The sequence below is a fragment of the Gymnodraco acuticeps genome, unplaced genomic scaffold (assembly GCF_902827175.1).
Source record: "Gymnodraco acuticeps unplaced genomic scaffold, fGymAcu1.1, whole genome shotgun sequence".
Classification (NCBI taxonomy): Eukaryota; Metazoa; Chordata; class Actinopteri; order Perciformes; family Bathydraconidae; genus Gymnodraco; species Gymnodraco acuticeps.
The window spans coordinates 1-12,500 of record NW_022992171.1 but is presented as its reverse complement, the minus strand read 5'-3'; the positions used below and the strand labels follow the sequence as shown (position 1 = coordinate 12,500).

At 39.4% G+C, this 12,500-nt stretch overlaps 1 protein-coding gene across 1 annotated transcript in view; it reads left to right on the top strand.

Annotated features, from left to right (window-relative positions):
- The window catches only part of dysf (dysferlin, limb girdle muscular dystrophy 2B (autosomal recessive)), a gene marked incomplete at its 3' end in the record, with an annotated part of 99,793 nt that extends 93,620 nt beyond the window's left edge, over window positions 1-6,173 (top strand). Inside the window, 5 exon segments of the mRNA XM_034204642.1 lie at window positions 268-407; window positions 493-581; window positions 1,351-1,446; window positions 2,969-3,110; window positions 6,074-6,173. Coding sequence (XP_034060533.1) covers window positions 268-407; window positions 493-581; window positions 1,351-1,446; window positions 2,969-3,110; window positions 6,074-6,173 — 567 coding nt within the window.
- Window positions 6,174-12,500: the final 6,327 nt, after the last annotated feature.

Here is a 12,500-nt window from a genome sequence, read left to right as displayed (position 1 = left end):
TTGACATGATATTTTAGCTTCGCTTGGAGGCAACACACATTTTCCTCCTTCATATGTAATGCAGAGACCAAGAACGGCTTAGAGTGTATTAGTGTGTGTGTGTATGAATAATACATCATTCCTATGAACCTCTCTTCTCCCAGTCCTCTGTGTTTCCATCCTCCACTCAGAGTTTAACAGTCATTTAAGGAGTGCTATGACCTACACTTAAACCTGTGTGTGCCTGTGTGTGTGCCTGTGTGTGTGTGTGCCTGTGTGTGTTTCCAGAGGAGAAGAACGTGTCCAAGCGTCACCTCGGTCCTCTGAAGGAGCGTCTGTCTCTCCACATCCTGAGGAAGCTGGGACTGGTTCCTGAACACGTGGAGAGCCGAGCGTTATACAGTCCTCTACAGCCAGAGATAGAGCAGGTACACACACACACACACACACACACACACACACTCAGTATTATATATTCCTGTCTTCTGATTGGTTGTTGTCGCTGTCCGTCAGGGTCGTCTGATGATGTGGGTCGATCTGTTCCCAAAATCCATGGGACCCACTGGAGCTCCGTTCAACATCACACCACGCAAAGCCAAGAAGTAGGCACACACACACACACACACACACACACACACACACACACACACACACACACACACACACACCCGCACACACACACACACACACACACACACACACACACACACACACACACACACACACACACACAGTATTTCTCCCACGGACTGCTAAGGACCATTTCTTTAGAAAGGGAGGCAAGAATAAATAAATGTTTTCAATAGCTGGAAAGTTATCAACTCCTTAGTTGGAGGGCTGTGCAAACACACACGTACACACGTACACACACACTACACACACACACACACTACACACACACACACACACACACACACACACACACACACACACACACACACACACACAGTCAGTGGATCAGCCAATCAATCAGTTCATTGGTTAATTAGTTCACCATTCAATTAACCAACTAATCGATATGTCAATTATTGAGTTACTTAGTAATTCAGTGAATCCTCTAGACATTTAATCAATACAGTCTTTTTACTCTCTTCACTGTTATGGCTGTAAACCACAGGGGGTGCTTTTATTTTTGTACAATAAATATGTTATTTAGAAATGCCATATTTCCAGGCTAACATTCAGCATTGTTGTGTTGTTTAATCCTCTGAGTGTAAAAGCCTTTATTTTCCATCAATCGATTCCTAAATATCAATTATTTTTTCAGTTACTTACCAGTGTCAGAGTGTTATTAAATCACTAGACAAATCCCAATAAATGCATCAATAAATGCATCAATAAATGCATCTATATTTTGGGTTTTTTCTTCAGGTTTTTCCTGCGCTGCATCATCTGGAACACCAGCGACGTTATCCTGGATGATATCAGCCTCAGCGGGGAGAAGATGAGTGACATCTACGTTAAAAGGTACATCAAGAGCAACTGGACTGTGCGATAGTGTTGATTTCGTTGACTAAAACAATGACGAAATATATTCGTCAACGCCCATTTTTTTCCATGACTAAGACAAGACGATGACGAGACGCACTAACGTCAGTAAGGCTGGCGTCACACTGTCCCGACATTGACACCAGAAGGACACACGAATATGGAATTGTGAATTTCGCACGAAGATGGCCCCGAACTTGGTCAACAGCCAAGCAACAGCCGAAGCAAGTACGATGCCTACAGAAGGCCACACGATGGCACCCGAACCACACACTCCATCATGTTGTTTCCATAGCAACAGCAACTTCCTAGCAACAGCAACTTCCTGTCAACAGCGTAAACTCGCCTTCAAAATAAAAGCATCTAAATAAAACAGGAAGTTAACCCAAATTACATTTAAGACATACAACTGCAACGAAAGTAACAAAAACAATGTAATTTCAGTTTCACAGAACACAAATTATACTATAATACGATGGCTACACGACGGCATTGCGAGGGCTTCACGTAGTCGTGTTGCCTTCCTAAGACAATCGGGCAGCTTCTTGTTTCCTTCCTATTGTCTTCGTGAGGCGGAAAATGCCCGATGGCACCGATGATCACACGAAGTAAAGACGAAGATGACACGTTTTGACAAGATGCCCTCACGAGTGCCTTACGAAGGGCAAAATGGACACACAAATTCAACACGAAAATGAACCTTCGCAAGGTCCTTCGGCAATGCCAAAGATTTTGCCACCGCTCACACAGTTGCTACAGCAGCCTGAGAAACTCCACCGGCGGTCATCCGATGGCTTAAGATGTCCTCACGAATGTCCCGATGTTGTTACGATCAGAGCCGAATTTGAACATTTCCTTTATCGTGTGTCCATCTGGTGTCAATTTCGGGATAGTGTGACTCTGGCTTAAACAATAACTGTAACAAAATCAACATGCAATATCGTTGATGAAATATTAAATCTCTTTTTTTCCCAGCAGTTCCATTTCCTGTGCCACAGGACTAAGACTATATTTAAAAGTAGCTGACACAATTAACACCACTGTGTGACACCCCAAAATAATATAATATGGCTTCTTTAAAATGAGGAATTTATATTTTTGAAATATTCTGGTATGTGGATATTTTTCCTATTGGACCGTATTATTGTAATATGTAGGATGACCGTATTTATAACCCATCTTTTATTTATTGTTGTTATACCTGTGTTATTTACGTTATCTTTAAGTGTTATTATTGATTTAATTTCTATTTGTTTTTCATATTCTCATGTTGAATTTTTGGAATTTGAGACCTAATACATGGTGTGACCCCTTGTAAGGAAACTGTTCATCTACATTGGGAGTATTATTGGATGTAAAGGGGAATGTGAGAAAATAACTAATAAAGAATACGTTTAAAAAGAAAGAAAGGTACATCATAGACGCCTCTGTCTGCATTTATTCTTGTTTAAATCCTTTTTTAAGTATTTGATCTTCATGTTTTATTGTGATTCTCTCTCAGCTGGATGGACGGTCACGAACACAACAAACAGAAGACAGACGTCCATTATCGCTCTCTGGGAGGAGAGGGAAACTTCAACTTCAGATTCCTGTTCCCTTTCCACTTCCTGCCGGCAGAGCAGCTGTGTGTGATCGACAGGAAGGTACCGGCATGTCTTTAAATCTTCATAAACATGAGATCCATAACTCTGCAGAGGCAATGTGATATAAAGAAGAAGGAAGGAGGCCATTAGAGCAGAGGGTGTTTCTCAATGTCGAGGAAGGATGCTCCAGAGCCACTATTTCAAGGATACTACGCCATCGAGTGCCGCCGAAGGACCGTTCCAATGCATACTTGTAATTCTACCGAGGCCGGCGTCCTTCGTTGCGGGAAATTTCGAGGCTGCACATGTGTATCCTCCGTGATCTTAAAATCCCCACAATGCTTTGCGCACGGACCGATTTCCAAATCTTTGGCGGAAATCGCGCTCCACCTGTTAGCCTGTTCCACCATTCTTCGTTTTCCGAGGCTAGGAAGGATTCTTGCCTCGCTTCTGAAGGAAGTGACTCGGAAGACATGTGCTACCAAGGAAGCGTCCTCGACATTGAGAAACACCCAGAGTCTTAATCGTAATGCACCAAATATTCACTAGAGTGCAAAATGGGGATTAATCTGCCGATGAAAAATAGTCCCCGAACAAAAATGTTTTTTTTCCTTTGGTTTCAATAAAGTTTAATAAAAGATTAAATGACCAGATGTTTTAAGGGGTTACCAGAAAATAAGATAATTGTTTTGTACTTCTTAAATTGACATGATCATCTGATAAACAATGTATAATAATTCAACATACTGTGTGCCAAGAGATGTTATTATATTTAAAAGAGAAGAGGGAGGACATGAGTGTGAACAAGCCTCTCTACTTAGCAGTCTGTCAACAAAGAGGAAGCTGAAACACACACTCACACACACTCACTCTAATACAGTGTCCCACCCTTGTTGCTGCAGAGTGATAACTTAATGTACTTGGACAGAGTTTGTGGATAAAGTGAGACACACACATATTTACACCGGCATTCGTCCGTGCTTTGGGGTGGACACACACACACACACACACACACACACACACACACACACACACACACACACACACACACACACACACACTCACACACCATGTATACATCACTTCAGGGGACATTACATTGACTTACATGCATTTCCTGGAGACTTATCCTAACCTTAACCATAACCAACACATGCCTAACCCTAACCAAGACTTCACCCTAAAATTAATGATTCCCCTCATGGGGACCTCCATTATGTCCCCATAGGGGAGGCGAGTCCCCACCCGTGACTGTGTAAACAGATGTAGGTCCCCACAAGGATAGTGATGCTAGGTCACACACACACACACACTCAGGGTGTAGCGTGTGAAGTGTGAGAGCATGATGTGGATTTAGTCTGTGATTTAGAGAGTGTGAAGTCATGACAGAGGCTGAAGAGAGGAGTCCTTTTCTACATGTAGACACATATAAAATGATTTTTATTCACAAATCTGATGTTTATTTTAGCCAAACCTGTGATCTATTACATTCATATCTTCCTCCTAAGTCATAGTCAAGCATCTTTGCCATTTCCAGCATAGGATTTAGAGGAACATCCAGTGACCATGAGTCCTAACTCTCTGAGGGAAAAGTCAGAATTGTCAGGTTAATCTGAAGTTGCAGCTTTTACTTTCCGAGTACTTCAACGAAAGTTACGCTCACATATTGACATTTTGCTGCGAGTCACATGAGAGCGATTTGATCTAAGGTGTGAAAAGCCATATTCTTTTATCAACACAACAACAGGCAGAGTGTGACACGCACAGATAGAGAGAGGAGCGGTGAGGGAATGGAGAGAGAAGCAGAGGAGAAACCATTAGCACCGAGCTGAGATCAGACTGTCTGCAGGCTCAGTGTGAAGAGGGGATAATGGGTGTTACACACACACACACACACACACACACACACACACACACACACACACACACACACACACACACCACACACACACACACACACACACACACACACACAGACACCACACACACACACACACACACATACACACACACACACACACACACACACACATACAGAGACACACACAGACACACACACACACACACACAGACAGACAGACAGACAGACATGACACACACACACATATACACACACACACACAGACACCACACACACAGACACACACACACAGACAGACACACACACACACACCACACACACACCCAACACACACACACATACACACACACACACAGATACCACACCACATCACACACCACACACACACACACACACACACACAGACATACACACACAGCACCCACACACACAGACAGACAGACACCACACACACACACACACACACACCACACACACAACACACATACAGAGACACACACAGACACACACCACACACACACAGACAGACACCACACACAAACACACACACACACCCCACCACACACACAGACACCAACACACACACAGACAGACAGACACACACACCACACACACACACACCAGACAACAACACACACACACACACACACACACACACACACACACACACACACACTTGTTGATGGACTGCCTCTCTTTTGTCTCATTTTCCATCAGTTGTCATTTAAAGTTTTATTATAACATTTCTGGTTTTATTTTAGTAGCACTACCTAGAAATAAAACATAGAAGAAGAAATTAGCCAATCTTTTTTTCTTATTATGTATTTTGTTAGCATTCCTCACAGTGGATACCAAAGGTATTTACCAAACTAAACGTGTTTAAAACTGACATATTGAAGATATCAAAATAAAATAAGTGGTAAAAAGTATTCAGGATTACAAAATAAATAAATAACACACATACAAGACGTTTGGCAAATATAAAGCCATTCAGTCATTGTGGTTAGACACTGAATTTAAATTAGGTCACATTTAAATAATGTTTAAAGACGTTTTTTGTCAAATACTTGAATATTTGAAGCTAAATTAAGGCACTTTTTTCTGTAACTTTGCGTTAAATCCTCTCTTGTATTCCCTCTGATTTCTCTCTGTGTGTTTGCAGGAACATTTCTGGAGTCTGGATAAAGCCGAGACTAAAGTGGCTCCGAAACTCACCGTCCAGATCTGGGACAACGACAAGTTCTCCTTCGACGACTACCTCGGTAAAAACACACGGCGAAACACACGATCGTTATTATTTTGTAAAAGAGATCCAGGTGCATCATCATGTCTTTCAATCTAACAGAGGGGGGGAGTGGTAGAGTACAAATACCTCGTTTCTGTACTTAAGTACATCTTTCTGGTATCAGTACTTTACTCCACTACTTATTACGACTTCTTACTTTTACTTCTTACATGTTGAACACAAATACCTGTACTTTCTACTTCTTACATGATGAACTCAAATACCTGTACTTTCTACTTCTTACATGTTGAACTCAAATACCTGTACTTTCTACTTCTTACATGTTGAACTCAAATACCTGTACTTTCTACTTCTTACATGTTGAACACAAATACCTGTACTTTCTACTTCTTACATGTTGAAACTCAAATACCTGTACTTTTCTACTTCTTACATGTTGAACTCAAATACCTGTACTTTCTACTTCTTACATGTTCAACCCAAATACCTGTACTTTCTACTTCTTACATGTTGAACTCAAATACCTGTACTTTCTACTTCTTACATGTTGAACTCAAATACCTGTACTTGTCTACTTCTTACATGTTGAACTCAAATACCTGTACTTTCTACTTCTTACATGTTGAACTCAAATACCTGTACTTTCTACTTCTCACATGTTGAACACAAATACCTGTACTTTCTACTTCTCACATGTTGAACTCAAATACCTGTACTTTCTACTTCTTACATGTTGAACACAAATACCTGTACTTTCTACTTCTTACATGTTGAACACAAATACCTGTACTTTCTACTTCTTACATGTTGAACTCAAATACCTGTACTTTCTACTTCTTACACTTTGAACCCAAATACCTGTACTTTCTACTTCTTACATGTTGAACACAAATACCTGTACTTCTACTTCTTACATGTTGAACTCAAATACCTGTACTTTCTACTTCTTACATGTTGAACTCAAATACCTGTACTTTCTACTTCTTACACGTTGAACACAAATACCTGTACTTTCTACTTCTTACATGTTGAACTCAAATACCTGTACTTTCTACTTCTCACATGTTGACTCAAATACCTGTACTTTCTACTTCTTACACCTTTGAACCCAAATACCTGTACTTTCTACTTCTTACATGTTGAACCCAAATACCTGTACTTTCTACTTCTTACACGTTTGAACACAAATACCTGTACTTTCTACTTCTTACATGTTGAACTCAAATACCTGTACTTTCTACTTCTCACATGTTGAACTCAAATACCTGTACTTTCTACTTCTTACACTTTGAACCCAAATACCTGTACTTTCTACTTCTTACATGTTGAACCCAAATACCTGTACTTTCTACTTCTTACATGTTGAACTCAAATACCTGTACTTTCTACTTCTTACATGTTGAACCCAAATACATGTACTTTCTACTTCTTACATGTTGAACTCAAATACCTGTACTTTCTACTTCTTACATGTTGAACCCAAATACATGTACTTTCTACTTCTTACATGTTGAACTCAAATACCTGTGCTTTCTACTTCTTACATGTTGAACTCAAATACCTGTACTTTCTACTTCTTACATGTTGAACCCAAATACATGTACTTTCTACTTCTTACATGTTGAACTCAAATACCTGTACTTTCTACTTCTTACATGTTGAACCCACATACCTGTACTTTCTACTTCTTACATGTTGAACTCAAATACCTGTACTTTCTACTTCTTACATGTTGAACTCAAATACCTGTACTTTCTACTTCTCACATGTTGAACCCAAATACCTGTACTTTCTACTTCTTACATGTTGAACTCAAATACCTGTACTTTCTACTTCTTACATGTTGAACTCAAATACCTGTACTTTCTACTTCTCACATGTTTGAACCCAAAACCTGTACTTTCTACTTCTACATGTTGAACTCAAATACACTGTACTTTCTACTTCTTACTGTTGAACCAAATACATGTACTTTCTACTTCTTCACATGTTGAACTCAAATACCTGTACTTTCTACTTCTTCACATGTTGAACTCAAATACCTGTAATTTCTACTTCTTACATGTTGAACTCAAATACCTGTACTTTCTACTTCTCACATGTTGAACCCAAACTACCTGTACTTTCTACTTCTTACATGTTGAACCTCAAATACCTGTACTTTCTACTTCTTCACATGTTGAACCCAAATACCTGTACTTTCTACTTCTTACATGTTGAAACTCAAATACCTGTACTTTCTACTTCTTACATGTTGAACTCAAATACCTGTACTTTCTACTTCTTACATGTTGAACACAAATACCTGGACTTTCTACTTCTTACATGTTGAACTCAAATACCTGTACTTTCTACTTCTTACATGTTGAACTCAAATACCTGTACTTTCTACTTCTTACATGTTGAACTCAAATACCTGTACTTTCTACTTCTTACATGTTGAACCCACATACCTGTACTTTCTACTTCTTACATGTTGAACTCAAATACCTGTACTTTCTACTTCTTACATGTTGAACTCAAATACCTGTACTTTCTACTTCTCACATGTTGAACCCAAATACCTGTACTTTCTACTTCTCACATGTTGAACCCAAATACCTGTACTTTCTACTTCTCACATGTTGAACCCAAATACCTGTACTTTCTACTTCTTACATGTTGAACTCAAATACCTGTACTTTCTACTTCTTACATGTTGAACCCAAATACCTGTACTTTCTACTTCTCACATGTTGAACCCAAATACCTGTACTTTCTACTTCTCACATGTTGAACCCAAATACCTGTACTTTCTACTCTCTTACATGTTGAACCAAATACCTGTACTTTCTACTTCTTACATGTTGAACTCAAATACCTGTACTTTCTACATCTTACATGTTGAAACTCAAATACCTGTACTTTCTACTTCTCACATGTTGAACCCAAATACCTGTACTTTCTACTTCTCACATGTTGAACCCAAATACCTGTACTTTCTACTTCTCACATGTTGAACCCAAATACCTGTACTTTCTACTTCTTACACTTTGAACTCAAATACCTGTACTTTCTACTTCTTACACTTTGAACCCAAACACCTATACTTTCTACTTCTCACATGTTGAACCCAAATACCTGTACTTTCTACTTTCTACTACTTACATGTTGAACTCAAATACCTGTACTTTCTACTTCTTACACTTTGAACCCAAACACCTGTACTTTCTACTTCTTACATGTTGAACTCAAATACCTGTACTTTCTACTTCTCACATGTTGAACCCAAATACCTGTACTTTCTACTTCTTACACTTTGACCCAAATACCTGTACTTTCTACTTCTTACATGTTGAACTCAAATACCTGTACTTTCTACTTCTTACATGTTGAACTCAAATACCTGTACTTTCTACTTCTTACACTTTGAACCCAAATACCTGTACTTTCTACTTCTTACACTTTGAACTCAAATACCTGTACTTTCTACTTCTTACATGTTGAACTCAAATACCTGTACTTTCTACTTCTTACATGTTGAACCCAAATACCTGGACTTTCTACTTCTCACATGTTGAACACAAATACCTGTACTTTCTACTTCTTACATGTTGAACTCAAATACCTGTACTTTCTACTTCTTACATGTTGAACTCAAATACCTGTACTTTCTACTTCTTACATGTTGAACCCAAATACCTGTACTTTCTACTTCTTACATGTTGAACTCAAATACCTGTACTTTCTACTTCTTACATGTTGAACTCAAATACCTGTACTTTCTACTTCTTACATGTTGAACACAAATACCTGTACTTTCTACTTCTCACATGTTGAACTCAAATACCTGTACTTTCTACTTCTTACATGTTGAACTCAAATACCTGTACTTTCTACTTCTTACATGTTGAACTCAAATACCTGTACTTTCTACTTCTTACATGTTGAACTCAAATACCTGTACTTTCTACTTCTTACATGTTGAACACAAATACCTGTACTTTCTACTTCTTACATGTGAACTCAAATACCTGTACTTTCTACTTCTTACATGTTGAACTCAAATACCTGTACTTTCTACTTCTTACATGTTGAACCCAAATACCTGTACTTTCTACTTCTTACATGTTGAACTCAAATACCTGTACTTTCTACTTCTTACATGTTGAACTCAAATACCTGAACTTTCTACTTCTCACATGTTGAACTCAAATACCTGTACTTTCTACTTCTTACATGTTGAACTCAAATACCTGAACTTTCTACTTCTTACATGTTGAACACAAATACCTGTACTTTCTACTTCTTACATGTTGAACACAAATACCTGAACTTTCTACTTCTTACATGTTGAACACAAATACCTGTACTTTCTACTTCTCACATGTTGAACACAAATACCTGAACTTTCTACTTCTTACATGTTGAACTCAAATACCTGTACTTTCTACTTCTTACATGTTGAACTCAAATACCTGAACTTTCTACTTCTTACATGTTGAACTCAAATACCTGTACTTTCTACTTCTTACATGTTGAACACAAATACCTGAACTTTCTACTTCTTACATGTTGAACTCAAATACCTGTACTTTCTACTTCTCACATGTTGAACTCAAATACCTGTACTTTCTACTTCTTACATGTTGAACACAAATACCTGTACTTTCTACTTCTCACATGTTGAACTCAAATACCTGTACTTTCTACTTCTTACATGTTGAACACAAATACCTGTACTTTCTACTCTTTAAAACAGCTGCTAGCTATGGGTACTTTTTACTGAAGTACATTTCAAAGCCTCTTTACTTTCACTTGAGTAAAGAAGTTTAGTCAGTACTTCTACTTTCGCCAGAGTATTTTTAAACACGAGTATCTGTAGTTCTACTCGAGTAAATCTCTCCTCCTTGTAGAAACACATTTGAATTCTCCTCTGCTCTGAGGGGAACCACATGTGCGTTCGGACCTGAGATAACATTTATCTTCAGAATTAACGCTCCTCCATTTCCACCGTGTTGGCACATTTCACACTGAGGAGGGGCTCTCTTTATTCCAAGCTGTCTAAATGCTGCCTCTCCTTCACCCCTGACGCTGCCCGGCCTTTAAAACAACCCTCCTCTTCTAGAGTTACTCAAAAGCATTACTGAGATGCACCATAAATCAAATGACAAAAGTTAAACCTCATTTTTTTCCCAGATCGGCTCAAATTCTGAATCTAATAAGACGATACTGAACACAGACCTCTGTTTGAACATCTGTAGCTCCGTGTCCATCATGACTCCAGGTAGCTTGCAGAAGTTCTCCTGTCTGATGGCGGTCGCCCGTTACCTTTTTCTTGCTCAATATATTTTCAGAAAGACGGCGATTCCTCCATCCAAACGTCAACATTTCCTCCACGATGTTTGCTGCAAAGAGCCTGTTTATCTCTGCTATGAGACACTTCTCCGTCTCCTCAAAGGGGCGTTTGATTTGTTTTTCTGTGCTCCTGTTATGCAGATAGTTGAAGACCTTGTAGTAAGATCATTTTGTGCGTAGTAACTGATACGATACGATATACTTTATTGCCTCCGTAAGGACATTTGTTCTGGACTCCGTCCTGCAGTTCCGCATACATGTACATATAACATAGTGGACATTAAGAGACATACACTCATCAGCCATACACCGTTTGAACTAACACAATACACAGACGCACATACTGACAATGGCGACCTGTTGCACGACCCTCATGGCCAACTGTAATATCATTCCTGCTGTTATCAACCGTGACGAGTTACAGACAATAATAATCTTTCTACGCTAAAGACAAGAAGGTGACCGTGCGTCCGATTTACTTTTCCTTTATTCACCTCGTGCTGTGTGTGTGTGTGTGTGTGTGTGTGTGTGTGTGTGTGTGTGTGTGTGGTGTGTGTGTGTGTGTGTGTGTGTGTGTGTGTGTGTGTGTGTTGTGTGTGTGTTTGTGTGTGTGTGGTGGGTGGGTGGGTGTGTGTGTGTGTGGGGGTGGGTGTGTGTGGGTGGCTGGTGTGTGTGTGTGTGGTCTAGCATTACTATACTTGTGGGGACCTACATATGTTTACATAGTCACGTGTGGGGACTCGCCTCCCTTATGGGGACAAATTGGAGGTCCCCATAAGGGGGATCATTAATTTTAGGGTGAAGACTTGGTTAGGTTTAGGGTTAGGCATGTGTTGGTTATGTTTAAGGTTAGGATAAGTCTCCAGGAAATGCATGTAAGTCAATGTAATGTCCCCTGAAGTGATGTATACATGGTATGTGTGTGTGTGTGTGTGTGTGTGTGTGTGTGTGTGTGTGTGTGTGTGTGTGTGTGTGTGTGTGTCCACCTCAAAGCATTCCCTCGTTC